The sequence below is a fragment of the Lepidothrix coronata genome, unplaced genomic scaffold, assembly GCF_001604755.1.
Source record: "Lepidothrix coronata isolate B3197 unplaced genomic scaffold, Lepidothrix_coronata-1.0 Scaffold51, whole genome shotgun sequence".
NCBI classification, from domain to species: Eukaryota; Metazoa; Chordata; class Aves; order Passeriformes; family Pipridae; genus Lepidothrix; species Lepidothrix coronata.
Genome location: NW_016690231.1, coordinates 5,383,531 through 5,410,841, shown reverse-complemented (window position 1 = coordinate 5,410,841; position 27,311 = coordinate 5,383,531). Strand labels below are relative to the sequence as shown.

At 45.7% G+C, this 27,311-nt stretch overlaps 5 protein-coding genes across 12 annotated transcripts in view; 3 read left to right on the top strand and 2 right to left on the bottom strand.

Annotated features, from left to right (window-relative positions):
• Nucleotides 1-1,080, bottom strand: part of RILPL1 (Rab interacting lysosomal protein like 1) — a 31,593-nt gene extending 30,513 nt beyond the window's left edge. For all 4 annotated transcript variants that reach the window (XR_001874925.1, XM_017815465.1, XM_017815464.1 and 1 more), the window contains exon 1: nt 645-1,080. Coding sequence is in view for 3 of the 4 variants with exons in the window: in XM_017815465.1 (XP_017670954.1) it covers nt 645-941 (297 nt within the window). In the remaining variant the exon portion in view is untranslated. The remainder of the gene's footprint in view (nt 1-644) is intronic.
• Nucleotides 1,081-4,004: 2,924 nt separating this feature from the next.
• On the top strand, nt 4,005-10,866 carry TMED2 (transmembrane p24 trafficking protein 2). Of its 2 annotated transcripts, XM_017815461.1 has the most exons (5): nt 4,027-4,232; nt 5,414-5,606; nt 6,000-6,020; nt 7,845-7,952; nt 9,402-10,866. In XM_017815461.1, the coding sequence occupies exons 1-5, from the start codon at nt 4,053-4,055 to the stop codon at nt 9,524-9,526; spliced, it is 627 nt and encodes a 208-aa protein (XP_017670950.1). In that variant the 5' UTR covers nt 4,027-4,052; the 3' UTR covers nt 9,527-10,866. The 2 variants fall into 2 exon arrangements, with proteins under 2 accessions (XP_017670951.1, XP_017670950.1); XM_017815462.1 differs by lacking the exon at nt 6,000-6,020 and having other exon boundaries at nt 4,005-4,232.
• Nucleotides 10,867-11,503: 637 nt separating this feature from the next.
• DDX55 (DEAD-box helicase 55) lies at nt 11,504-18,534 on the top strand. 2 transcript variants are annotated; one of them, XM_017815454.1, is made up of 14 exons: nt 11,504-11,625; nt 11,934-11,984; nt 12,070-12,156; nt 12,742-12,833; nt 12,941-13,003; nt 13,586-13,735; nt 14,217-14,406; nt 14,604-14,635; nt 15,031-15,162; nt 15,907-15,999; nt 16,349-16,463; nt 17,009-17,177; nt 17,550-17,842; nt 18,307-18,534. In XM_017815454.1, the coding sequence occupies exons 1-14, from the start codon at nt 11,518-11,520 to the stop codon at nt 18,472-18,474; spliced, it is 1,743 nt and encodes a 580-aa protein (XP_017670943.1). In that variant the 5' UTR covers nt 11,504-11,517; the 3' UTR covers nt 18,475-18,534. The 2 variants fall into 2 exon arrangements, with proteins under 2 accessions (XP_017670943.1, XP_017670942.1); XM_017815453.1 differs by having other exon boundaries at nt 11,509-11,625; nt 14,553-14,635.
• Nucleotides 18,535-18,749: 215 nt separating this feature from the next.
• On the bottom strand, nt 18,750-22,222 carry EIF2B1 (eukaryotic translation initiation factor 2B subunit alpha). Of its 2 annotated transcripts, XM_017815456.1 has the most exons (9): nt 22,135-22,216; nt 21,878-21,979; nt 21,669-21,805; nt 21,479-21,595; nt 21,238-21,350; nt 20,536-20,604; nt 19,898-19,973; nt 19,575-19,700; nt 18,750-19,149 (listed from the first exon to the last, which is right to left on the bottom strand). In XM_017815456.1, the coding sequence occupies exons 1-9, from the start codon at nt 22,145-22,147 to the stop codon at nt 18,994-18,996; spliced, it is 909 nt and encodes a 302-aa protein (XP_017670945.1). In that variant the 5' UTR covers nt 22,148-22,216; the 3' UTR covers nt 18,750-18,993. The 2 variants fall into 2 exon arrangements, with proteins under 2 accessions (XP_017670945.1, XP_017670944.1); XM_017815455.1 differs by having other exon boundaries at nt 21,479-21,979; nt 22,135-22,222.
• Nucleotides 22,174-27,182, top strand: GTF2H3 (general transcription factor IIH subunit 3). 2 transcript variants are annotated; one of them, XM_017815460.1, is made up of 13 exons: nt 22,174-22,285; nt 22,486-22,565; nt 22,809-22,915; nt 23,515-23,678; nt 23,938-24,000; nt 24,237-24,266; nt 24,735-24,763; nt 24,848-24,922; nt 25,182-25,235; nt 25,465-25,533; nt 25,650-25,785; nt 25,868-25,904; nt 25,994-27,182. In XM_017815460.1, the coding sequence occupies exons 1-13, from the start codon at nt 22,276-22,278 to the stop codon at nt 26,061-26,063; spliced, it is 924 nt and encodes a 307-aa protein (XP_017670949.1). In that variant the 5' UTR covers nt 22,174-22,275; the 3' UTR covers nt 26,064-27,182. The 2 variants fall into 2 exon arrangements, with proteins under 2 accessions (XP_017670949.1, XP_017670948.1); XM_017815459.1 differs by having other exon boundaries at nt 22,806-22,915.
• Nucleotides 27,183-27,311: the final 129 nt, after the last annotated feature.

Here is a 27,311-nt window from a genome sequence, read left to right as displayed (position 1 = left end):
CAGGATACGGGAAATGAGCTCCACCTTGGGCTTTCATGGGAGTGGGGTCGGGGAACACCGTGACCTCCCCAGAACAAGCCAAGGGACATCTTGCCATCAGAGGATGGAGCAGGAATTTGGGAGAGTGCTCTTCCTCACTCTCCAGCTCTAACACTGCCCTGAAATCACTTGGTCCTCCATCTCTCTCCTATGACTTGCCTACCCAATGCGCGTGCCAGGAAAACTAGAGTGCTAAATCATTCCCAGCTCCGGAGAGGAAAGTGTATTCTTGTCAGTGACCTTTCCTGGCCTAGCAGGAAGCAGCACTACCCTCTCGTCAGGACAGGGGATGGAGCAGGAATCCTAATCGGGGAGACACAAGGGGAAGGAAATGCTGGGGTAGAGGAGGAGAATGGGAAGGAGGGAGGAAACTTCCAGGAGGGAAGGAAACACAAAACAACAACACGCCCAAACCCTCAGCGACGCTAAGGCAGCATCGGCCCGCCCGGGCCGTGCCCCGCCCGTTCCCCCCGGCATCCCGGCTCCCTCTTTGTTTTCCCGGCGGCTGCGGGGGGTTTGGGCGGCGGGGGGGGGCTCCCCCCGGACCGGCTGCGTTCTGCGGGGGCAGCGCTGCCCCGCCGCGTCCCCGCGACCCCCGCCCGCACCTTCTGGTGCTTCCGCTCCTTCTCGATGCGGTCCATCCTCTCGAGGCGCAGGCGGTCGAGCTCCAGGCGCAGCTCCTCCATCTCGGGGTTGATGTGGTTGCGGCTCACGAGCACCTCCAGGATCTCCAGCACCCGCACCACCTTGGGCATGAGGCGGGCGATGGCCTCGCAGCCGTGCTGGTCGATGACCCGCTCAAACTCCTGCCCCACGGCCGAGGCGATGTCGTACACGTCCATGACCGTCAGCTCCGCCGCGTTCTTCTCCAGCGCGGGCGGGGCCCCGCCGCCGCCGTCCATGGCTCTGCCGGCCCCGCGGCTCCCGCATAGGCGGCGGCGGGGGCGCTCCGGGCGGGGCGGGACGGGACGGGCCCCCCTGGCAGCCGCTCCCCGGCACGTCCCGCGAACTCCGGGGCGGCTCGGCCGGGGGTGTTTAAACTTGGCCGGGCGGCGCTGGGGGAGCGGCGGCGGGAGGCGGGCGCGGCGTCCCCGCCACCTCCGCCCCGCCGCCCGCGGCCAATGCCCGGCTCGGGGCGGGCCGGGGGCGGCCCCGCGCATGTCCCCGGTCCCCGCCGATGTCCCCGGTCCCCGCCGATGTCCCCGGTCCCCGCCGATGTCCCCGGTCCCCCCGCTTGTCCCCGTACCCTCGCTTGTCCCCGGTGCCCGCGGCTCCACCCGTGCCGGACCCGCCGCGATGAGGAGCTGTGGAAGTCCCTGATCCGCGGGGCTTTGCTTTTCCCGGGGAGAGGAGCATCGCCAAGCGAGGAGCATCCATCCTTGTGCCGAGCGGCTGCAGCGCCGGGAGGGCTCATGGTGCCGGGCAAGAGAACCGCGGTTTGGGGGGGGGCAGAGCTCAAACCCGCCCGTGCTGGGGCGGGTTCGCAGCATGGGTAGGGACGCGCCGGGGTGTCCGTGGTGCCCAACAGCGAGCGCAGTGCCCGAAGTTAAGTGCCCCGCGATGGAAGTACGTCCCAGCACCGGGATGGAAGGGGGAAGATGTTCCCCGGCTCCAGGAGAGGATGGAGGCGATGGGTGGCTGCGGGCACGTGGAATGCGGTGAACGAGCCGTTCTGCAGCGCAGCGAGGGGCTCGCACACGGCAGCTCATCGTTAGGGGGGTTTAGCTGCTCATCGTTGGGGGTTTTAGGCCCCCGCTCTGCACAGTAACAGAGTCTTTATTGTGCACGTGTCCAGAGGATCAGTGGAGGGTTTTATACGTACAAGCAGTTTGCTGGCATGAATCCGCTTGCAGATAATTAAAATTAAACCAAAATGTGTTTTTCTGGTCAAGTTTTTCAGTGTTTTTGCTTTCAGGTGTGACTGTGCATGTTTAGATGTTCTTCTAGTGTTTAGGAAGAGGTGTTGTGGATGAGTCTTTACAGATAAATTAAATGTGCCTGGAAAAGATGCGTTAAATGTGCCTGGAAATATTTTTAGGTCCCAATCCTGCCACTCGCTGTGTGCAGAGTAGGAATAATGCATTTTATTTTGGGCAAGATACGATGAATAATGTCAAACACTGGGACGAAGTCAGGAGAAATAACACTGGAGTTGCAAAAGCCAAGCTTGGAATGACTTGAGATGTACTGTATGTTGTGAACACACCATTAATTATCTACTTTTAGCAGGTGCAGGTGAACAGGAGGGATGAAAGATGGGAAGTGCAACACTCTGACACCCAGACCAACTTTTCCGCACAATTCTGTCACAATCTCCTTCCATCACAAGGTACAAAATATCCATGTTTCTTGTGTGCTGCCAGGAGGCACCAGGGCAGCCAGGAGAGCAACAGATCAGTCCCCAAATACCTGAGCTTGGCATTCAACTGCATAACTTACAGCAAGAATCAGTGATATCCAGTGAGAGTATTTCCCTATATATCATTCATGAAACTCATTCCCAAAGTTGAGCACCACAGGATATTGCACAAAGTTCCAGAGAGAGCAGGAGGATGAATAATGGTAGAGTCATCCTTTCCTGGCAGAGGTGCTTCTGGACGTGTGAGGAGGGGGAGCCTGAGCAGAACGTTTGGAGAAGGCTCTGCAGTGCCCCAGGGGAGCAGCTCTGCTGGGAAATCAACGTTTTGGCCATGTCAGAGAGGAGAAAAAGAGCTTATGCCATGAGAATTCAGCATCACATGAGTTCATTGTTATGTACAAGTGCACATAGAAGAGAAATGTAACAAAGTGGGGAATGTGAGAGTGGCAAGACTAAAACTGTTACTGAGGTGAAAAACCAGCACAGTTTGTGCTGCGGGAAGCAGTAGGTTTGATGTTGGCTTGATCTCTGAAAACGACTTGGCACAGAAAGTTTCTTATCCAGCCACGTTCATGACCTGCAGCTCTTCAGGTTCAGCTTTTCTTGCCGAAATCTTGCCCACACCCTGTGCCTGCACTGACACAGCAGCTCACACCTGGCAGCTGGAGGGAGAGCAGAGTTTACTGATGTAAATCCAGCATTTGGGTTACATTTGTCAAGACAAACACACCCAAGTATCACCAGAACAAAAACTGGTGCTTGTTGGCAAACCCAACACAAAAATATCTCACTGCAGAGCCAGGTTGTGGTTTGGTTTTAACTCTTCTCCAGATCATTAAACAGCTACTCATGGAATGGGCTGCCTTAAGCACAGGAATTTCTGTATTTCTGGCTGAAATTTTTAATTGGAAATTCGTGTTTAAGCCACACAATGAACAGCTTTTTACACAGTTACTCTCGGGTGAGGCAGGATCTGGATGTGTCCTGACTGTGTTTCCTTGTGCGTGAACAGCCCACCAGACAGGCATCTCTGTCAACTTCTTAAACCTTGGCTGCTCCCAAAACCTCTCCCTGGCTGTGACAGGTTTGGGTTTCCGGGCTTCAGGAGCAGCGGCCTCGGGGTGGCTGCAGTGACAGCGGTGGTGACAGCGGTGGTGACAGCTGCCTTCCCTCCCTGCTGCCTCCCCTCGTTCCCTCGGGATCCCCCTCATTCCCCCAGGATCCCCCTCATCCCCTCGGGATCCGCCTCATCCCTTCAGAATCCCTCTCATTCCCTAATCCTCTCAGGAACCTCCTCCTCCTCCCCCCAGGATCCCCCTCATTCCCTCGGGACCCGTTTCCCGCCTCCCGCTCTGGCCCCGCCCCATTGCCGGGCAACGCCCCCTCACCCGCGCGCCCGCCGTGCCCCGCTCCCATTGGCTTCCTCCACCACCGCTCCTCCCCCTCCTCCCCTCCCATTGGCCCCTCCCGCGCGGCGCGTCCCGCCCCCCACTGAGCGCGGGCCCCGCCTCATCTTTGCCCCTCAGCGGCCGCCGTAGCTCAGCCCGTACGTGGCAACGGGGCGGTGGCGGCCAATGGGCGGCGGCCCCGTGCGCCGGAAGGGGCGTGGCGCGGGCCGGAAGCGCCGCTCGGTGCCGCTGTGCCGGGCTCCGCCATGTCGGCGCTGCGGGCGGTGCTGGCGCTCCTGGCCGCGCTCGCCGCCCCGGCCCAGCCCTACTTCGTGAGCATCGACGCGCACGCCGAGGAGTGCTTCCTGGAGCGCGTGCCGTCCGGCACCAAGATGGGACTCATCTTCGAGGTGGCCGAGGGCGGCTTCCTGGACATCGACGTGGAGGTGCGGCGGCGGTGGCGGCGGCGGCGCGGGCAGAGCCGCCGACCTTGGGCGGCGCGGCGGGGCCGGGGCCGGGCGGGCGCGCGCGCTGGGGCTCTGCTGCGTGCGGGACCAGACCCGCCGCAGGGCTCGGGATGGTCCGGAGCGGGTCGGACCCGCCTGCCCGGGCGGTTCGGGGCGGTCCCTGCGGGAGCTCCGGGCGGCGGGAGCGCCCCCGGCCTCGCGCGGGACCAGGGGCCTCTACTGCTGGTCGCTCCTGCTGTGGCTGCCTGAGCCTGTCCTGCTGCTCTGTCCACTCCTCCCTCGGGATTTTCTTTTTCTGTGTAATAAATTATTGGGCGGGAAGATGAGCGCGGTCGCTCTTCGCCTGTTCCGGGAGCGCTTCCCCTTGAACCCAGAGGGGTTTGTTGTCTAGTCAGGGATTGCCATCTGGAAGTTGTGGGTGAGTCCTCGTCAAAGAGGTGTCACGTCAGTGGGAGATCTTGAGTGAGAGTTGCTGTTGCCGTGGTGAAGAGCAGAGTTGTCTGTTTGGGGCAACTTAAGCGCGAGAGGGGTTAAAAAGCAGGGAGTTTGTTGCCGAGAGTCCTGTAACAGTTTTAAATTACACGTGGCTGTGGCATGAGAGTTGGGAAATTGTGAGATCTCGTTCACGTGTCACTAGTAGAAGCTCAACAGCAGCTTGGCCGGGTGGGATGGAAATTCAGGATCACAGTGACCCTGGGAGCTCCGAACTCAGGCCCTCAGTCCGTTTGAAGTGGTCACTGCAGTAGTGCCCAGCTGTGTGTCTAAAGTCATATTGACTATTAGAGAGTGGCTTTTTTTCCCCTCTTTGTTTCCCTTGTCACAGCAGAGATAAGGTTTCCCCTGCAGCTGTTTGACTTACAGCCCCAGACTGTGGTTTCCTTGTTCTTAGGTGCTCCTTATCTCCACCAGGGAGGCCAGGGAGGGAGAGGCTTTTGTGTGACTTTCTTTACCAAAAGGTTTGTGAGATTTTAAAAGAGACTTCTGTACAGAAAAACTGCACCACAGAGTTGTGGGAGTTGAACAGTGCCCGCCCTGGCAGATCCCAGCTGGTGTTGGTCACTGGGTAACTCCAGGGTGTGTTTGCAGTGCGGTAATGGTGCATTTTAACCCTCTGTGTCGGAAATAAAGTGTGTGATCCTTTGTTTTCCCCCTCTTTCCAGATTACAGGGCCCGATAATAAAGGGATTTACAAAGGGGATCGAGAGTCCAGTGGAAAATACACGTTTGCTGCCCACATGGATGGAACCTACAAGTTCTGCTTCAGCAACAGGATGTCCACCATGACCCCCAAGATAGTGATGTTCACTATTGACATCGGGGAGGCTCCCAAGGGCCAAGACATGGAGACAGAAGGTGAGGAACATTCCTGCAAGGAAATCGGGGAGCTTTTCCCTCCATGCATGACTTGTGAACTCAATAGGGCTCCCAGGATTCCCGTTCCTTCAGGTGTATCAGCTGTCCTGACACAGCTCAAGTGGATGTTTTTACACCTTGTTACACGCAGTTTAATGCAAAATCACCACAGAATCCCTTGGCCATCTGCAGAAACTAATGCTTCCATCCTTTAGTCCTTCAGCGGTGCCACTCTGATTTCTAGTTGGCTCAGCAGTATTTAGACCTCCACAGGCCTTAGTTGAGCTCTGACAAATGTGCTAATATCAGATTTTCCCCATAGCTGTGTAAATGACTGTTTTATCTGCAGCCCTTTGTCCTGTACCCGTGTTCATCTCTCACACTTCTCTCTAGGTGGTGGAGATACCTGGGATGGTATGTGGACTGCTTTTTGAAAGCTCCTTGGCATCTTGTCTCTGGCACATGTTCATTCACTAACAGCTAACTTGGCTTTTCCTCTGTAACATTTGTTTGGAGCATGAGAATGTCTTGTTAATAAACTACCCAAAAGGTCTGATTCTGAGCAATGCTGAGCACCCACAGCTCCCATGGACAGGTTCCCATGACAGTTTGTGTTCAGGTGGTTCTTTCTGGCTGACAGAAGATTTAATCAGGAGTTTTAGGGGAAATTCAACTAAATACTGAACGTGCAAGAGCATTGGATGTTTCAGGCAGTGGTTGCTTTCTGTTGCTAAAGGGGATGTTGAGTAATCAAGGGGTTTGGAAGCAATAAGCTGCTTCTGGGTTATGAATTATTACTGATGTGTCAAGGGAAAAACTCAAACTTGTCATTTGCTGTAAAACAAATAAATGAAAGTATTGCCTAACAAGTCATAAAGTTTATTTAGAAATGGTTAACCGTAGCTAGAAAGGCAAAAAATTCTTGTTTTCTATTTTAGCAAGTAAATTACTGTGAGCATTGATTGCTTGATGCCACTTGAAAAGTAACACATTCCTAACTTTTTTTTAAAGGCTCACTTAAATCTTTTTTTTTGAGTCTGCATATATCTGTTGTAAAGAATATTAGTGCAGCTTTAAATTTTTAAGGCAGTTTTCTTAAGTGAATTTTTTTGAGTGTGTTTAAACAATCCCTGCCACTTTAGTTTCTTTTCTTACTAATAAACTGCACTTACTGCAATGACCACTTGGCCATGAAAATAAGGGATTTATGATATTAGCAGAGGGAGTGTGGTTTGCACAACTATTTAGATTTTAATTGTCACTTCTGTGAGTGTTATTCTCTCGTGCTCTTTTTTGGTGTGTATTTTGAATAGCTTCATTTTAAGATTGGGATCTGAAGCACCTAATTTATAAATAAAACTGTAATAAGGTAGTTTCCAAGTCAAGTGTGTCCCTTCAAAGGAAAATGTGTTGGGTTTTGTGACTTTTTTTAAGAGCTTATTGCTCAGGGTGTGTTTGTGGAGTGATACCTTGAACTTGGTGCTAGAAAACCTTGCAAATTACTTGCCTGATTTATTAATTTGTAGGTGGACAGTTCTTTGAGCTTGGATGGATTAAAAAGATCCTGTGATTGACAGTCAAATCACTAAATCTCAGATCTCTGAGCCTTCCATTTGCTGAGCTGTCTCCAGCTAATTTTCTGTTGCTGGTTTGGTATTTTCCTCCTCTCCTGCTTTCACAACACACCAGAACCTGGAGCCTTGTGCCCTCTCAGTGTTGTGCCCCAGCTAAACCTGAAGATCACAGGATGAGATTTGTTGCTCCAGAAAGTGATCTCATTTGCCAGCATCATGATCTTGAGCTAAATTCTCAGTCATTCTATTTTTGCAAGCTTAACAACTAGGAAAAGCTGTCATTTGCCTTGAGATAATTTGCTTGGAATATATTGGATGAGATTGGCAAAATAGCTGTTAGTGTGTGGTATTGATCTCGTGTGTCCTTCCATTCTACTTTTCTGGGCAAGTATGTGCATATTGGAAATACTGACTCTAATTTGTGTGTCTCCTGCCTCCTAGTTGGATGTGGAGAAATGTTTTCCCACTTGTTTAATACCATAGAGACACATCAGGGAAAGTGGTGCTGTGAAAACTAAACTTTGCTGTAGGAATAGAAAGTTTTACAGGCTGCGTTTGTCAGAACTTCTGCAGCAGGAAATTAAGTTTAATTGTCCATAAATGTTAACAAATTGTTTTTTGAGTCATTAACAGACTTACTGATGCTTCTGAAATTATTCTGCAGCTCACCAGAACAAGCTAGAAGAGATGATTAATGAGTTAGCAGTGGCCATGACAGCTGTGAAGCATGAACAAGAGTACATGGAAGTTCGTGAAAGAATACATAGAGCAAGTATGTGTCTGACTTCAATGCCTTCTGCCCTCTCAAATGAACTTGTAAACTGAGATTTAAAATATGAGCCCATGAAAACTATTCCAAGTTACCTAAAAGAAAATAGTTTAGAATAAATTCTGAAGGACCTGCCCATAGAATAAAGAATGTAGGTGAATTTTGCAGTCATCCTTTAATTGGCTTCCTCTCATGTAAGAAGGGTTGTTATGGAAAATAATATTTGCTTAATTGGTGTAAATTCTGTAGTTGTTTGAATGATGTATTCCTGGGGATACCAGTGATGATGATAATTCTTAATCTATTTACATGGGCAGGTAGAGACAGGACAAGAGGATGGTTTTAAACTGAAAGAGAGTAGTTTTAGACTGGATATTTGGAAGAAATTCTTCTCTGAGAGGGTGGTGAGGCCCTGGCACAGGTTACCCAGGGAAGCTGTGGCTGCCCCATCCCTGGAAGTGTCCAAGGCCAGGTTGGATGGAGCTTGGAGCAACCTGGGCTAGTGGAAGGTGTCCCTGCCCATGGCAGGGGTTGGAATAGGATCAGCTTTNTCTGAGAGGATGGTGAGGCCCTGGCACAGGTTGCCCAGAGAAGCTGTGGCTGCCCCATCCCTGGAAGTGTCCAAGGCCAGGTTGGACAGGGCTTGGAGCAACCTGGGCTAGTGGAAGGTGTCCCTGCCCATGGCAGGGGTTGGAATAGGATCAGCTTTAAGATCCTTCCAACCCAAACTGTTCAGGGTTTCTGTGATTTGGTTCCCAGCAATAAATTTTGCTTGAACTATTACTTCACCCTTGAAGTGGATGTGGCTTAATAATTGAGCCAAAGTCTTTTAAATGTTTCACTGGAAGAGAGCAGAGCTGCTGTTACTTTCCTGATGAACTCTGCAGTCACAACCCCCACATGCTAAAACACAGCTTTAAAGTGAGACTCAGAGCTCCAAGTGCTGCCTTGGGGTAACCCCAGTGAGAATAAAGGGCAAATATTTTCAGTGTGAAAATACTACATTCTGTTAAAGCGTTGGACCCTCAACTGTTTGAACTTATCTTCAGTTTTATGATGTTTGTTACTAATGGTCTGATTTAAGAAAAAGCTGAATTTTAGAACTAAAGATGGTGAACCTTTAGAGATTAGGAGTTCCCTGCTTGACTTTGAGACTGTGAAAAAGCAAGTGGCTCCTGTATGGCAGCTCAGAGAGGCCAGACAGAGGCTTGTAAGGTGGGCAGAATAGAGAAGGATGCTGCAGTGTATGTCCAAAGTGGGTTTAAAACCAAACTGTTCAGAAAATTCCCTCCCTCATCTCTAAGGCTGCAGGGCACTTCAGGGCTCTTCTGGGCCACGACATGACACAAACACCGGTGGTTTATGTGCAGTGTCTCACTTCCCATGACAGAGTGTTTCAAGTTTAAATGCTTTGTAACTTACTGCTGCTCTTTTTTTTTCCCCCCCCAACAGTCAATGACAACACGAACAGCAGAGTGGTTCTGTGGTCATTCTTCGAGGCCCTTGTACTAGTTGCCATGACACTGGGACAGATCTACTACCTGAAGAGGTTTTTTGAAGTCCGAAGGGTGGTCTAAGAGTCCTCCTGCGGTCCCGGGTTTCAGTTCACTCTCTACCAAACATCCTGGTCACAAAAATAAGTCACTTAGTTTTCTGAACCCTCTTTACTGAACTGTAAAACTTCTTTGCTTATGTTCCTTCCCAGCTGAAAACGAGTTGTTTTTATATATCTCCTGTAGCAAAAGCTGTGCTGAAATCTTGTCACTTTATTGGCATCTTTTTCCCACTGAGATCTGCGCAGTCTGTGTGCTAAGCAAGGTCCAGGCAAGCTGCAAACGCTGTAACTCACTGTAGTAACAAGCAATGTTGATGTCTTCTCTAACTTCTTTTTCCCTCTTTCCATAAGTATTTGCAGTTCTGCCCAGGGAAACGGTACAAGGCCCAAAAGGTGACTGTTTGCATTTTTACATCTTTAACCCTGCAGTAGGTGTTATAAAATTGAAATAATCCCAATAATCCCTTCCCCACTCACAGAAACTGCCAAGGAAAAGGTTAAAATTCGTACCTAGTTGCTATTTCAAAGATAGTCATCAGCAACGAATTACATCAACTTCTTCCCAAAGTTCTTTTAAATGAAATAGTTGCTGTGAAAGTGCTTTTTCTCTGCTCATCACCAAATGTTCCTCGTACGGTTTTTAGTCTCCTGAAGGTTTTATTTGGAAGCCAATTGTGTGCAGTGTCTTGGCAAACACTAGCAAACCCTTTGGCTTTTGCAGGTCCAAAGCTCAGACTGTTTGCCCAGTGCCCAGGGCATTTAGTGTTCAGGAAATCTGGATTCCTGAGGCCAAAGGGTTCCAGATTCGGGGGGTTTTTCCACGCTATGCAGCCCTTGTATTTAAGTGCAGTGGCAAACTCTGCCATGATCTGATCAGAATTAGCATAATGCTAAATACTGGTGTGTTTTCTTTTTCAGGCACATGTAGATTTGTTTTTGTATAAAGTTCCTTTCCTCGGTATCTGATGATTGGTTTAAAAAAATTAAAGCAGCGTCTGATGTGGGTGCTGAGCCAGGATTATGTTGTGACTGATGTATATTAGTTGTAATCATTTTTGGGGGTGGGGTGGGGTCTTTTCCAGGGGGGAGCCTCTACAAGTAACACACAACAGTTTTGTACAATTAATTTAAAATTTGTTACAGGTTTTCATGTTCCAGGTAAAGTTTTTTCAACCTCGGGCAAACACTTGCAGCAGTTCTTCAGAGAGGTGGCTCTTACACCTTTATTGCAACTGTTGTGTGCCAATATTTTTGTGTAAAACACTGAAAATTGAATTCTAAGATGTACATTTAAAAATTGCTCGTGAATCTAAATATGACCCAGGTTCGATAAATAAACAAATTCTTTAAAAAAAAAAAAAAGGCAACTTTGTGTTGTTTTTCTTTGATGCTTTAAGAAAGTCCAGATTAACATAAAGAGGTTTTATAAAGTATTTGTTCAGTAATGGCCATAAATTAAAACACAAGAAGTTCCACCTCAGCATGAGGAAGAACTCTCCATGGAGGGTGGCAGAGCACTGTAGCTGCCCAGGGAGGACATGGATTCTCTCTGGAGACATCACAAACCCACCTGGAATTCCTGTGTCACCTGCTCCAGGTGACCCTACCTTGGCTGGGGGGTTGGACTGGACGATCTCCAGAGGTTCTAACCCAAAATGATTCTGTGCTATCTTAGGATGTCAGGAATTTATCCAAACCACATCCCATTTTCTGGGCAGGTGCATGAATTCCAGGTAATTTTGAACCTACATCTTTGCTCCCCAGCCCCGAGCAGCCAGATGGCACAGTGCTGCTGTATGGCCTGCTGAAGTACTTACTACGATAAGCCGTTTGCCACAAAAATGGTGGATTTTTTTTTTTACCATACCCAAAGTTTGGCGTTTTCTGCGGAGTTTCCTGAGGCAAAACCGCTCGGGGAGGGGGGGCGGAACCGAAGTGCCTCGGAACGGAGGTGCCGCCTCGCGTGTTTCCGGGGCGGGGGAGCGGCGGGGGGGGTGACACCGCGCGGCCAAGATGGAGGCGGTGACTGAGGGGAGCTGGGGGTCCCTCCCGGTGCCGCTGAGCCCGGGCGTGCTCCGGGCGCTGCGGGAGCTCCGCTTCCACCAAATGACCCCGGTGCAGGTGAGGGGCCGCTCCCGGCCGGCCCCGGCCCCGAGCTGCGGGCGCTCTGCCTCCACCAAATGACCGCGGTGCAGGTGAGGGGCCGCGCCCGCCGGCCCCGGGGAGGGAGGCCGGGCTGAGGGAGGAGGGGGTCAGATCCGCGGCCACAGCACTCCTTGGGTCCTGTAGAAGTCGCGCTCTTGGCTTTCCCACCGGCTCTGCTCGGGTGATGTTCGCAGACGGCTCTGGTGTCTCCTGGAGGGATTTCGCCGCTGTGAGATTTTCCCCCGTGACCGATTCACCCGCTCATGAGATGCTTCTTTTTTCAGTCCGCGACCATCCCGCTCTTCATGAATAACAAGGACGTTGCTGCAGAGGCGGTGAGTGCTTTTCCTCGGCTTTGCTCTTGGCTCAGGAGCTGAGATCGGAGATCTCGGAGATCTGACGCTGTTTCCCTTCTCGCAGGTGACGGGCAGTGGGAAGACCTTGGCGTTTGTGATTCCCATACTGGAAATTCTGCTCAGACGGGAGGAAAAGTTAAAGAAAATGCAGGTAGGGTCAGGTAATTCAGTTATGAGTATATTTTTTATGATGTGCCAGTAAGATATGAGGACTTCAGGAACGGTATCCATAAGGATGTGTACATGCAGTGACTGTGCTCAGCTCTTTGGTGTAACAGTAACAATAAACTTGAAAATATATATTAGGATGCTTTCACTGCACTTTGATACAACTTCTCCTTTGACATGATCAAAACAGGGTTCTGAGCTGTTAGAAAAATGTCCTAAAATGTAGAATATGCTGGTGAGGCTTTGAATGCTTTTCAGCATCCATTAACTCTGAATACATTTTAGTGAGCAGAGAACTTCACTGTTATGTGCTGTAAAATGCCATTATTAGGTACTGCTCTTTGAGCAGAGGTGTTTTGCACATTGATAAAATGCTTCTTTCACAGATATTATCTATCATTTTACACACTTATTGTATTTCCGTGGAAATAATAAAAACAATATTTCTGTTTTGTCTAAACTAGGATCAAAGTCATGGCTCATATTCACTTAGCTTTAAAGTGAGAATTTTGCCCAAATCTTTCTTCCAGTGTGTTATTTTCCATAAATTCCTGTTTTCCATGGGCAGGTTGGAGCCATAATTATCACACCAACGAGGGAACTGGCCATTCAAATCCATGAGGTGCTGTCACATTTCACAAAACACTTTCCCATGTTTAGGTGAGTGAACTTCAGCCTTTCCATGACCATAATTCCTTCTCTGTGCTTCTGTCATTCATGAACCAGCAAAACTTAAGGACTCAAATCTTTGTGTTTTATTGTTTCAGTCAGATTCTATTAATTGGTGGCAGGAACCCAATGGAAGATGTTGAAAAGTTTAAGGAACACGGGTGAGTGGATTGTCAAGGATTTTTATCAGTGTCTCAGAGCTCTGGTTTTCTCCTTGTCAGGGATTCCAGACCAGGACTTTGGTCCTGTTGCTGCTCAAATGTGATGGTGCTGCAAAAGTCTGTTGGGGGTGGCTGGGAAATTGTGGAGTCTTTGAGTAAGGAGACAGTGGGAAAGGATCTTATGTGACATCAGGACCATTTACCTGCTGTTTGGGTGAAGAACAGACCTGAAAACTGTCAGCACTGAATATTTCAGTTCTCCCTGCTCATTAATTTCTTGAAAATATTTGGTGCTGATACTAATGATGAAGTTTTGAAGGAATCATATTTGCCACTGGCTTTTGTGTGGAGGCACCAAATATTCCATAGATGCTGATTATATCCTAAACTTTTATTGCCACGAGTGATCTACTTTCACCTGGGAGTTTTTCTCCCATCCCAGTGTCAAAGGCCCTGCAATATGGATGCTGTTAGAAATGACAAAGTGAACTTGTTTTATTGAAGGATGCAGGGCAGGTCTGTGCTGGGATACCAATAATAGCAGGTCTCCCAGATTCCTTCCCTTGCCTCTCTCCCAAACAGTGGGAACATCATCGTGGCCACCCCGGGGCGCCTGGAGGATTTGTTCAGGAGAAAAGCAGACGGGCTGGATCTTGCAAGTTGTGTGAAGGCTCTTGATGTGTTGGTGTTGGATGAAGCAGACAGACTCCTAGATATGGGCTTTGAAGCCAGGTATTGAAATAATAAATTCTAATAATCCTAAAGTTTTTAATGAGTTTAAATGATTGATGGGAATGAGTGTGGCCTGCAATAGTTTGTTCTGTTTTGTCTTTTTTCTCTCTTTGCTCCATAAAGCAATTGCTAAGTGGGAAGAGAATCAGGAAAAGTGGATCCTTGATGAATACAGAGTTTAAAATTTCTTTTGTTCTCATGTATATTAGCACATCTCTCTTTAAGTTGTTTATTAACACATCTCTATTTAATGCTTGGTTAAGCATCATTACTCACACATCAGAATGGCTTAGAACACTTTAACAAATAAGCTTTCATCTCCCTTTTCTCTTTGTTTAAGTTAATTATTTCAATAGGAGTTTGGCATGTGATGATAAAACCTATTCTGCTTGTAAATTCTTGTAAACTCTTCCTTCAGTGATTAAACCTCTTTCTGAGGGGAGCCTTGGGACAGTTATATTTTCCATGTGCTTGCTTGCAGTTTAAATGCCATCCTGGACTTTTTGCCCAAGCAGAGAAGGACAGGTCTGTTCTCAGCTACTCAGACTCAGGAGGTGGAGAACCTGGTGAGAGCAGGGCTCCGGAATCCCGTCCGGATCTCGGTGAAGGAGAAGGGAGTGGCAGCAACCAACACCCAGAAAACTCCCACACGCCTGGAGAACTATTACATGGTGGGAACCTGGGCTTTGAGAGAGCTTCTTGTTCCCTCTCCTTTTTTCCTGGTTCTGTCAATAAGTTTTTAAGTCTTAGGATCACATTAATGGAAGAACCAGAAGTCTATTTTCTTACTTTTCTTTTTTTCTCTTGAATTGTTTAGATCTGCAAAGCAGATGAAAAATTTAATCAGTTGGTGCATTTTCTTCGGCAGCACAAACAGGAAAAACATCTGGTCTTTTTTAGGTAATTTTGTTGGTGTTTCATTGTGAAAACAGTTTTATTAATAGTGTTTTATTAAATTCCAAACCTGCCCTGTGTTGCCAAGGATACAACTTTTTCAAAGTGATTAATTTTGAGAGGTGTCTTGTAGAATATGGTGCCTAAAAAGAGATTAATCATTTCTTCATCTGAGGATTGTGTTGAATGTTATTAAGCAAAACAGAAATTTTAGATGCAATTTTCAAGTAAGACATTATAGATGATTATATGTAATTTATAAAAATTATGTGCATGGTTATATGAAAATAGTCAATAGTGTATAGTTTTGAAACATTTCAGACCACTCGAGTTTGACTGTCTAAACCAGATTAAAAATGCAGCATAATCTTTTGACTTAATGCCTGTCTTTATCACCACAGCACGTGTGCCTGTGTGGAATACTATGGGAAGGCTTTGGAATCCTTGATTAAACAAGTGAAAATAATGAGCATTCATGGGAAAATGAAGCACAAGCGTAACAAGATCTTTACCGAGTTTCGGAAGCTCCCGGGGTAAGAACTGGGGCTGAACCAGCCAAAAGTCAGAGCAGTGAGGGGCATTTCGGTGATTTTGTCTGACTATTGTCCTGCTACTTGAGCAGGGAAGAACAGCTGAGGAGGAGGATGCTACAGGCTGGTTCTGAGTGTATTTGTAATATCACAGAGTGGGAGCCAGAGCAAAACCCCAGGATATTATTTTTGCAGCGTATGAACAAGAATGTGGTAACACAGGGCTGTAACTTAACTGCAGAAAAGTGTTCTTTGGCAGCTCTGCAGGATGTTAAGAGACTCTTGCCTCATTAGCTGTCATTATTTATTGCGTGGGACCTGAGCTTTGGCATTTTATATTATGAGAAAAATAATTACCAGCAGATTGGAAGAACAGCTGTTTAAAAGACCAGCATTTAAAAGACCAATTTTGATGTGCTAAAATTGTCATTCTCTTTTAAGTTTTTTATTGAAACATTTATAATAGTACATTCAGCTGTCGTTGATGCAATGCTGATTTAGAATTTGAATATGTAATAGGAAATTGATTTTTCTTAGAAATGTAATATAAATCACAATAATTTTCATAATGTTATGTGGAATTTTAGTTGGTGGAAGCTGCAGTTACCTTATATTTTGTCTCTTTTGAATCCCCAAATGTTTCTAATGCTCTGTCCCCCCCGTCCAGTGAAGATGCAGAACACACAGCTGGGGGGGCTGGCTCTCCTCGAATGAGTTTAATGAAAATACACTTTTCCTCCTTCCCAGGGGCATTTTGGTTTGCACAGATGTGATGGCCCGTGGCATTGACATCCCAGAAGTGCACTGGGTTTTGCAGTACGACCCACCCAGCAGTGCAAGGTACAGTTCCAAGTCGTAAGAACCTTTTGTGTCCATGTGATCATGTTCTTGTGCTGTTCAGATATAAACTGGGAACCAAAATTGCAGAAAACACATTTAATCACTGCCTGGAAATCTGGGTGAACACAAAATGATGCAGGAACAAGAAAGGCTGATACTCTTGAGTGGGGCTGCCACCCTTCTTTGTGGGACATTGTCTTTTACTAATCCCCGTTGGTTTAGTTCAAAAGTACAGAACATCATACTTTCCATTCCACATTCCACATCCCCAGGCCCTTTTTGCTGCCTGTCTAACACTTTAAAATCAGCCTGACTGTCCTGTTGAGTTGCCCGTGTTGGGTTGTTGCAGTGCCTTTGTGCATCGCTGTGGTCGGACCGCGCGGATCGGCAACGTCGGCAGCGCACTCGTGTTTTTGCTTCCCATGGAAGAATCCTATGTTAACTTTCTCTCCATCAACCAAAAGGTTCGTGGACTGTTATTCTACCCCAAAGCAGGAGAGAGCAAGGGGACAGGCTGATAGGAAGCCTACTGAGTTTGGAAGAGGAACATGTGGGCAGTGAGTAAGGAAAGGCTTTTTGTCCCTAAGGGTGTAAATTGTGCATTTCCAGAAGGGCAGTGCTGGCCTACCCTCCTGCCCCAGCCCTGCCACCACCAGCTGACACACTGCACCCTCTGTGCTGTTCATTTTTAACTCTTTTCCCATGCCTGCTCCTGCATTTGTGTAATTGTATAAATTCTCTAGACCTGCTAATGAGATCAAAGCTTGATAAGGCACAAGACGATGTTGCCTCTGCAGGGTTGCAGTGTGGGAACTCCTCTGCTGGGCCAGGACAGCTGTTGTGTGGAGCTGATGGTCAGCTGGTATGTTGGAATGACCAAGGGGAAAGGGGCTCAAAGCTCACTGAGGATTAACTGGGCAGGAAGTGTGTGTTTGAGGTTTCACAGCGCATTTGACACCACTTAGCTGAACTTTTCCTTTGGTTTTGTTGTTTATTTTCTGGTTCTCAGTGTCCCATGCAGGAAATGAAACCACAGACCAATGTGTTGGATCTTCTTCCCAAACTGAAGTCCATGGCCCTGGCTGACAGGGCAGTGTTTGAGAAAGGGATGAAAGCCTTTGTGTCTTATGTCCAGGCTTATGCCAAACATGAATGCAATCTGATCTTCCGAATAAAAGGTAATTCCCGGCAGGGCTAGTGTCTTCTACTCTTCTTTTCAGAAGACGGGATTTGGTTTGGGAAAAAAAACCCATGGTATTATTGTGCCCAAGCTTCAACTACTGATTCTGAATCTCAGATTCACTTTCTACAACATCAAATTTTGAGAAAACTCCTATTTTTTCAAGCAGCTTGTTTCAAGAGAAAACATTTAATTATGGAGTTCAACCAAACCGATATAAGTATAAATAAAAGTGACTTAGTATTGTTGCTGGTGTTAAGTATAGAATGCAAACAATACACTAAAATAATTTTAGGGGTTTTTTTTCTTTCTCAGTTAAATGAACTTTTTATTCAGCAGGAAACTGACTTTATAATCTTTGTTTCAACAGATCTGGATTTTGCCAGTCTTGCCAGAGGTTTTGCATTGTTAAAAATGCCAAAGATGCCTGAACTAAGAGGAAAATGTTTTCCAGACTTTACTCCAGTCACTGTGAATACAGACTCCATTTCGTTTAAGGATAAAAATAGAGAAAAGCAGAGACAAAAGAAATTAGAACAACAAAGAAAAGAGAGAGAAGAAAATGAAGGGAAAAAGAAATTCATAAAGAACAAAGCCTGGTCAAAGCAGAAAGCCAAGAGGGAGAAGAAAAAGAAAGTAACAGCTAAAAGGAAGCATGAAGAGGTAACTGTCCATTCTGTTAAAATGCAAATAATTATAGTTTCAAATGGTAGAGTGCCCTGGGATTTTAGTGTGGTGGAACTGATGGCTGTAAAGTAACTTTTTAGGACCTTGACAGGCAAATCTTAACAAAAAAATTACAGAGAAGCTTTTTAAAGCCAAACACTAAACCAATTTCTCAGCACTTATGCTGGTTATTAGTGCTGCCAGCAGACACAGCAGGGATTTTTATTTCTCTGGAGTCCTGCAGGAGGGCCCGATGGTGGACAGGGCTTGATTTTTCCTTGCTTTTGTTAATTTTTAACAAGTGTAGCTGAGAGTTACAGAGTCTCCTGGGTAGGAACTGAGTATTATTTCCTGCTTGGATACTCCTGGCAAAATCCAAGTTGTCATCTTCTCACGTTCAGCTATATAGAATGAAAACTTTCTGGTGTAGTGTTTAATTTGTTGTTTTCAACTGCCAACAGGGCTCTGATATCGAAGATGAGGATATGGAGGAGCTGCTGAATGACACAAGACTCTTGAAAAGACTAAAAAAGGGGAAAATTAGTGAAGAAGAGTTTGAGAAGAAACTAACAGGCAGCCAGAGTAGACTCAAAGCAGAAACTGTTGCTGACACAGAGTCTGAAGGCTGACACTTATCCTTTTACATTAAAATACTGCTTATTTCAATAAATCTGGATTTTTATAAAAAATGATACAGAGAACAGAATCGATCCAGTTTCTTCATGGGGAGACCTGGCATCCAGAAAGACACACAAACCAGCCTGCAGTCGTTGAGAACAAAGCTAAAAGCACCACTCTGGTGTGGCAGGAGCTGCAATTTCCATCAGCAGCCTTGTGCATGTTTTAATTCTGTTTTTTTTTCAGATACATCCCACAGCTCAGTAACAGCACACCTCAGAACAAGTCTGAATACACCATAAGGTACTTTAATTTATAGTATCAAAACACTCCACCCATCTTTAAAATAATTTACTTTAGGTCTTTAGAAGCTGTAGTAACTTCTGGAATTTTTTCAAGAGTGGTCCATAATTACATTAATCCTTATGATGTTGTTTCCTTGCCATGTTCCTATAACTTGTATCATCTTCCAAGCCCTACAGCCCTGATGGTCACTGAAGATGATACATCTGTGCAGGGAGTCCTGTGTGTTACAGGTAGAGTTTGATGAGTTCATCACTGACAGCTGAGGGAGTTAACACACCCAGGTCTGTGAACAGCAGCGTGATGAGTGATGGGGATGTGTAGTCAATCCAGGGATGCTCCTCTGTGAGATTCTGACCTGTTTTCAGAGTGTCTGCTTTGTACTAGAAGGAAACAGAGACCACCAGTTATTACACAACTGCAAGTTAAATCCTCTTTTGGGCAAGAGTGGTACTACAGCCTTGAGCAGATGTTTGTGGTAAAACTGAAGGAAGTCAAGTGCAGAGACTGGTGAGACCTTGGTCTCAGCTGCTTTATCTTCTGTAAAAAGTACAATTTGTAGTTCTAAAGTGTATTGGTTTAACTGTTTCTTACTCTCAACTGCTCCTGCACCCCAAAGGAACTGCTTTAGGAACTATATATTAGTAATAAGACAAATTATGGCTGTTTGGCACATGACTGTATAGTAGAGCTGCTCCATAACATGCCACAGCACAGAGATCCAGATAAATGTACTTAGAGGAAAATTTTTCACAGACACACAAGTGTGCACCTTAGCTGGGTAAGGTGGAATTAGAATTTCTCTTACCTTAAACCTGTCAGGGACATCCTGCTGATTTAGAGGGAAAAGTCTTACAAACTTGAAACTTTCTGCTACCACATAAAATGGCTTATTCTGGGCTTTGGCACACACAGCAATTTGATTAGTGCCAATCTGTGGAGACAGATGGAAAACAACATTGCAGACTCGGTGCTTGCATGACATAATATTGCCCAGTTTCCAACAATAAAGAGACATTTACTGGAAAACATCCAAATAGAAGAATCTTTTCAAAAAGCCTTAAACTTTTCAAAGGAACCAAACTTTAAAAGTCCAGAATTTAGAGAACGATGGAAGAAACTCAGGATTACCTTGTTGATAATGCCTCCACTTTCAACCACACCTTCAGCACCAACCAACACCAGGTCCACTTTCTCCATAATGTAGCTGTTCAAAGAGGGGGAAAAAAATCCGAGGCTTACTGGGTAACATGGCAAAGGATTTGCTGAACAGAACAGAAATGAGTAACTCAAGCAGGCTTTCACTTTTCTGCACTAGTTCCACCTCTTGTAAGTCCATGTGCCTTGGAGGCAGCGTCTTGGGCATTTTGAACTTCTTGAGGTTCAGATTTATTATAGTTCTTTCTTTTCCCATGTTTTGGACTTGTACAAAGCAGTGGTAGTTTAGCAAACACCTTAAAACCCCCAAAATGATATCATTTTCTACCCCTCTTTGTGTAGAACCTTAGTTTTTTTTACAGATCTCCACGAGTTCTACACTTAGGTCTGACTCCTCCTTTCATTCTAACATGCAAAATCAAATACTTGTCTTGTAACAGACACATTCTCCTAATTGTGCACCTAAAGGTGTAACTTGTTTAGCCTGTTTGATGACTATGACAAACTAAGTAATAACCTCTGGAGTTTGAAAAAGCTTCTAGAAAACTTATGTGTAACACTGTCAAAATAGAACTGTGATGAACAATATTAAGATTTACGATCAGATTTACCCAACTGCAGCGTCCAGAATCACAGTCACGGGAATGTTCAGCTTCCTCAGGGCTTTTGCCATTTTTTGCCTGTTAAAGAAAACATGTTTGAACCTTACAAATCTTTTCTTTAAAGACAGTGATAGGAAAATATTGTCTGAAAGACTGAAACCCGTGACTGTCCATGTTCTGTTTCTTGTAGAACAGAAGATAAGTTATTGTATAGAAATGGAAGGAATTGTTGGTGTGGTGGTGTGTGTTGTTAGTGCTGTGTATTATCCAGTGAGCAGGGTTTACTCTTTCACTTATGCAACAAAATATGCTCTGAAGTAATTACTTTATTTGGCATCTTCAAATGACATTTTACCTATACATTTCACTATGCTATGGTCAGGATAATCCTGATTATTTTGCCCTATTTTTGAAGGAGAAAATTAGAAATCGGTTCTCTCCCATCTCCCAGGGGTAAAGCAGTTGCTTGGCACTGCCTGAAAGTTTGCAAACATTTGAGGAAAACCTGGATAACGCTAATTAGAATATTTAGTATGGGAAGTTAATTACCAATACTGTTTAGGGTTTTTTTCTACTTGTCCAGAATAATGTGATATTAGTGACAGCTGCCATTTAAAATGCTGCAACCAAGCCTAGCAGCTTTGGTAGGCTTGATGGTAGCTGTAACTTACCCTGTTAACCAAGATAAAAACCAAATTAACGAGTACTTGCCCTGCTTGATCTGGTTGTGACTCAGTAACATAAACACTGAATCGCTTCTTTGCCTCCACAGCTGCTTCCAGCACCCTGAGGACCACCCTGGAGTAGGCATGGGTCAGGATTCGCTGCCAAAACAAAGGAAATTCAGACATTTATTTTTGCTGAGCTTTGGGAAACCTTTACTTCTGTTAATAGTGCTATGGCTTGTCATGCAGGAGTTAGAACAGGAGTGACCTTGCCAGGCCCTACTCACAGCACCATCTCTGATGAATGGGTGGCACAGCTTGGCGATTTTGTTCCTCGAGAGAGACACTTTCCTCAGGAAGATCTCCCCGCGCTCGATCATGATTTCTTTGCACTTGGAGTAGTCCTGGAAGACAGAGGGATGCCAGTGAGGCGGGAGGGTCCTCCGGCACAGCGGGGCCGAGCAGGGCGGCCCGTACCGAGTACTCCAGGGACGTGAGGCTGATGAAGCGCAGGAACAGCTCCCCGCCGGAGGACACGGCCACCGAGGAGTCCACCCGGGACAGCGTGTCGATGGCGTCCCGCAGGCTGTTCCGCAGGCCCTGGATGGTCTCTCCTGGGGACAGGCAGGGTCAGGGGCTGGCCCCGGGGACACCCGGGGTGCAGCGGGGAGGGGACCCGGGCCCACCTCGGTCCTGCTTGAGGAAGCCCAGCAGGGCGCGGATGGCGGCCACGGCCGAGGCGACATCGGGGTCGTCCCTCAGCTGTGCCCGGAAGGTCTCGATCAAGGCTGGAAAACAACGGGGCGCGTTGGCCCGGCCCGGCACCCCGGTACCGTCCGTGCCCATCGCCCCCCGATATCCCCCCGGTACCGTCCGTGCCCACCGCCCCCCGATATCCCCCCGGTACCGTCCGTGCCCATCGCCCCCCGATATCCCCCGGTACCGTCCGTGCTCATCGCTCCCCGCTCCGCTCCTCCCGCCGCACCGGGGCGTGGGCAGGGCCGGGGCGCCTGCGGATGACGGAGCGCGGGGACGGAGCGTCATCTGAGGCCGCCGGGAGCAGCTGCTTCTCCCGACCGGCGAGATGAGCGCGGGTGAGGCGGCGGGTTCGGGGGTACCGCGTTCAGGGTCTGAGGGGACCGCGGCGGGGTCCGGGAGGTGCCGGGAGCGGGGCTCGGGTTCCTCGTGGAGGAGGCAGAGGCCGGAGCGGGGCTCTCGGGCACGGCTCTGCCGCCTGGACTGGGCTCCTCTGCCCCGGGCCCCGAGTGACGCTGCTGTGTCGGTCCCTTTGCAGAGGACGAGCTGAGCCTGCTGGTCATCGTCATCGACACCAACCCCATCTGGTGGGGGAAGAGGGCGCTGGGAGAGGCGGAGGTACGGCCCTGGTGCTGCCCGTAGCCATTGCTGAGGGGAACGGTGTCATTTTTTTTAATCGTTAGTAAGTAGGCAAGAGGTAGGATTAATCTTTGACTTCTGAACTATCCTAACGTTGTCTGCTAAAGCAGACATCAGGTATCAGAACACTCTTTTTTAAACTGCAGTTATTTCACAGATTTCTTTTGAGTTGCTTCTGTGTAACTGTTACTGTGCTGTATCTGCTGTTTTCTTTTCCAGCAGTTCACCCTGTCGAAATGCATCGATGCCGTGATGGTGCTGGGAAATTCCCACTTGTTCATGAATCGCACCAACAAACTCGCTGTGATAGCAAGTCACACACAGGAAAGGTAGAGCTGCTTTTGAACAGTGTAAAGGTTTCAAATGCACTTTCCTATATCTGTCTTCTGATTTTCTTACTGCCTTGAAATGTATAATTGAAACCAAGTTAACGTGTGTAATATATCACTGTCTTAAAACAAGATATAAGCTAAAAAATTGTGGGAAAGAAATAATCTTAGTGCCTTACAAAGGAACAAAAAGGCTTATAAAACAGAAGGGAGGTTTAAATAGACTTAAAGATATACAGAGAGAGAGAGAATTGTAGAGATGCATCAAGTGGAACAATGCAAGTGGCAGAAGTTTCCTGTTTAGTGGATATTTTCCCTGCAGATATTTGTGAGTCTTGGGGTCTCCCCAAAGTGCAGCCATAGTATCTGTTTGCCAGTTCTCTTAAGAGATGTCTTGAAAGGAGGGAGCTGAATTTGGGGTTTACTCATGTTTGAGTTTGAAGGTCACCAACGTTAGGTAGTCTCTTTAATGTCTAAAGTATTAAAAGTATTTGAAATTATACTTCAGAGTATTGCTATCTGCAGCTAATTAATTTATGACAGTTTTTCCTACAAGCTTAAAGGCAAAACATGAATGCTTTGCTTTTCCTCTGTTTTAGCCGTTTCCTGTACCCTGGAAAGCGCTGGGCTTCTGCAGATCCCTTTGGAGATGGAGGCAGTTCCATGGAATCTAATTGCTCTGGCAGCAAGGATGGAAAATATGAATTATTGACAGCAATAAATGATGCAATTGCAGAAGAGATTAAAGACCTCATGACAAAAAGTAAGGAGAAGAAAATTCTAGGCTTAATATGCAGAATTGTAAAATACTTGGACTCTCAAGGACTTTTAGGAATTTCCTCTGTTTTCATCATGTGAATTTTAATGTGTTTAAAGTAGATGAATTTATTATGCTTGACACTTCAGCTTTCTGCTTTAATACTATTTGCCAAAGATAAAACTTGGAGTATTTGGTGTGGACAGTTTCAACAACTGGTTTTTATATCTAAAAGTAAACTTTTGCAACTTTTCTTGTATTGCAGCTGAGATGAAGGGCCAGCAAACAGAAACCCTGCTAGCAGGATCACTTGCTAAAGCACTTTGTTGTATCCTTTTGATCACAGAATCTTCAAAGCCTTTATTTGTTTTTAAGACTTTTTCTTGTAATAGTACTTGTTTTACTATTTGTTTTCTCTTATAATATTAAACACTGAAAGGTTTGCTTAATAACTGGGGGTTGTGCTTATTAGATGTGTGTTGGCCAAGGTGGTGAATATGTGGTATGGATCCTGGAGTTATTTCCAAGATTGGAATGTAGATTCCTTAATGTCAGCTAATGTAGACATCAACAAGATGAGCAAAGAGGTGAAAGGTAACACCTTCTCCTGTTTGCAATCCTTGAATAAATATTTGAACCTGAAGGATAAATATAAATCCATATGCACACACAGATATGCATATGTTTTGATACACTCCCATTTCCAAAATTGGGAGTAGTTGTACAGGTTTTATTCTGATCATTTGAAGTTGCCCAGTTTAAAGTAGGTCTGGGTGACAATCAGGAGAAAAGGACTTGAACAGCAGTCCATGTTCTTATGCAGATTTTCTGTTGCATTCGAGTAAAACTGGAACAGGGATCTCTTTTGAGGTTGAGAGGAATTAATCCACAGATACTTGTCACTGGGACTGGACCACATTTTCGTATATGTTTTATCTGACCTGTTAGATCTAACATGGAAGAGGTTCAATATCTAACTGAGATTACAGAATTAAAAGGGCAAACTGTGGTGGTACAACCAATGTGCTGATGCATTTCTCTTTCTTTCTTTTTAATACTTAGCCAATCAAGAAATGAAATCAAGGATTTTGGTAAGAACTTTTGCTGTCAGTTTTCTTTTGGTTCTCAAATCCAGTGATATATGTAGGCTAACAAGTCTGAGTTGTTTTATTTAGGTCATAAAAGCCGCAGAAGACAGCACGTTGCAATATATGAATTTCATGAATGTGATCTTTGCAGCGCAGAAACAGGTGAGGCTGCTTTTCTTTGAATTTATATTGTCTTTTATTAATGTGCAAAGATGACAAATCAGTTCGTTTCTCTTATGATTACGTTCTGATCAAGTGGAAGAGCTTTCCTGTGGCTGTGGTGGCCCTGCATCTGCAAAAGCAGGTGCATTTCTATGTGGGGTGCATGTGTAGTGGAAAAAAGTCATGTCAGGAGCACTGGCAGGGCTACGTTGATCCTGGCTGAATTTGGTTTTCATGCATTTCCTCTCTTTCCTTGCAGAGTATTTTGGTTGATGCCTGTGTCCTGGACTCTGATTCGGGTCTTCTACAACAGGTACAGACTTCCTGTTCTTATTTGCTGTTTGTATTAATTCATAGATACTTGATGCCAGATAGTTCAACATGTTCTTCTGCTCTTTTCCTCCGTTAAGGAAGAGTGGGTGTGGAAATATGTTCAGTGGATCTGACAGTTCTGTCATGCAGGCCTTGTGCAGTACAAGGACATTTTAAATATCCTGTTAATGTCATAAAACAACAACCTGATCATTCTCTCTGCTTTGCAGGCCTGTGACATTACAGGTGGCATATATTTGAAAGTGCCCCACATGCCATCCCTCCTGCAATATTTGTTGGTAAGTCACTGAAAAAACACCTGAGGGGTTTTCCTGTGTGAGATGTGAAATATCACTGATGAGGAGATACAGCAGTACCAGTCCAATTCACAAAGTATTTTTCTCCTTCCCTGCAGTGGGTATTTCTCCCTGACCAAGAGCAGAGATCACAGCTGGTCCTCCCACCTCCTGTTCATGTTGACTACAGAGCTGCGTGTTTCTGTCATCGGAACCTCATTGAAATTGGTTACGTGTGCTCTGTGTGCTTGTCAAGTGAGTTTATGAATATTTAACAGTCTGATTTCTTCCATTCAAATGACCTATTTTAGTGAAAGCCAATTCTTTTCTTTTCCAGTATTCTGCAACTTCAGTCCTATTTGCAGTACCTGCGAGTAAGTGTTTGTTCTTTGTATTTCAGGGCTGGGTGTGGAAATATGTTCAGTGTAGCTGACAGTTCCTTTTTTTATGTTTTTTTTTTCAGGACTGCTTTCAAAATATCATTGCCACCTGTCATGAAAGCAAAGAAGAAGAAATTAAAGTTAGCTGCGTAACAACATTATGTAAATACATCATTACCTCCTCCAGTAATTCCATGAAATGGAACCTACTTGAGAAATTGCTGGCACTTTTTATTGGGTATGAAAGAGAACTGGATGAAGTGCTATTACTTTTTTGTTAGGGGATAAATATTTAAATGAGATGTCTTCTATGCAGCCCTTTAAGTAACGAATCACTGTATTACCATGTAACCTGTGCTGTTTTCCCTACTAATTCTGAACTGTAAGAGGAACCAGAAGTTACATCCTGTAAGGAGATACAGCCTGTGAAGTTGAAGGTATTCTGGCCACTGCAAAGTTTTCCACCTCTCAGTTGTTTTCAAAGACAAGAAAGCTGTGGTTCTTTTTGTTGGTGTAAAGTTCAGAATGACCAGTTCTAGTGTGTAGGATCAGAACTTTAGCATTATGGTTTTCAGGGACTTCAGCTCCTTGCTAGCAATTTTTGGACTAAAACAGGTTCAGTTTCAAAAGAAATGAGCCAACATTTTCAAGGTGGTTTGGGAGCCACTTGAATAAAAAGGTGCTAATTGCCCTACAAGTGCACTCATATGTATTCATATTCCTTTGACTGTATTGTCCTTGTGGTACTTCTTTCTCAATTTGATATATCTTCATTTGTGAATAAAAAGGCCTTTCTTTGTTTGAAATAACACCAATAAATGCAGACTAACTGCCTAGTCTTTAAGATTGTATTTTGAAACTGGAAAACAAAAAATGTAGTTGTAATATGACAGCAGGCACACTTCTTTTTTTAGTATGTGGGTTTACATCTGGCATTTGACACTAAACAAACAATATCCCCATCTAAAAAGTAACTCTACAGTTTGGAGGTTTAGCCTGTTTTAGTAACTGCCATTCTCCTGAAAGGAATACAGAGAGGAATTGTTTCCTGCATAGAAAAGGACTAATTTTTTAATTCCTAATGTCTACACAAGAATTTGTCATGTCTTGATATCAGGTTTTATCACCGTAACAGCTTTAGTGCCAGTTTTTTCCAGGGTTGCCAGAGTACAAGGCGAGCTTTTTTGATTGCCAAAAGCCATTTTGTGTGAAGGCTGTATTTATAATTTACTTTGTATAAAACTTTTGTAATAAAAACTGTTTCTTTTGCAAGCGTGGCCAGATATTGCTTTAATGACATATTTAAGGGCGAGCTACATGGCTTTCTTGGGTATTTATTGTATGAGTGTAATGATGTGATGTGACGCTGGATGGTGTCAAAACTTTTATCTATTTATACAT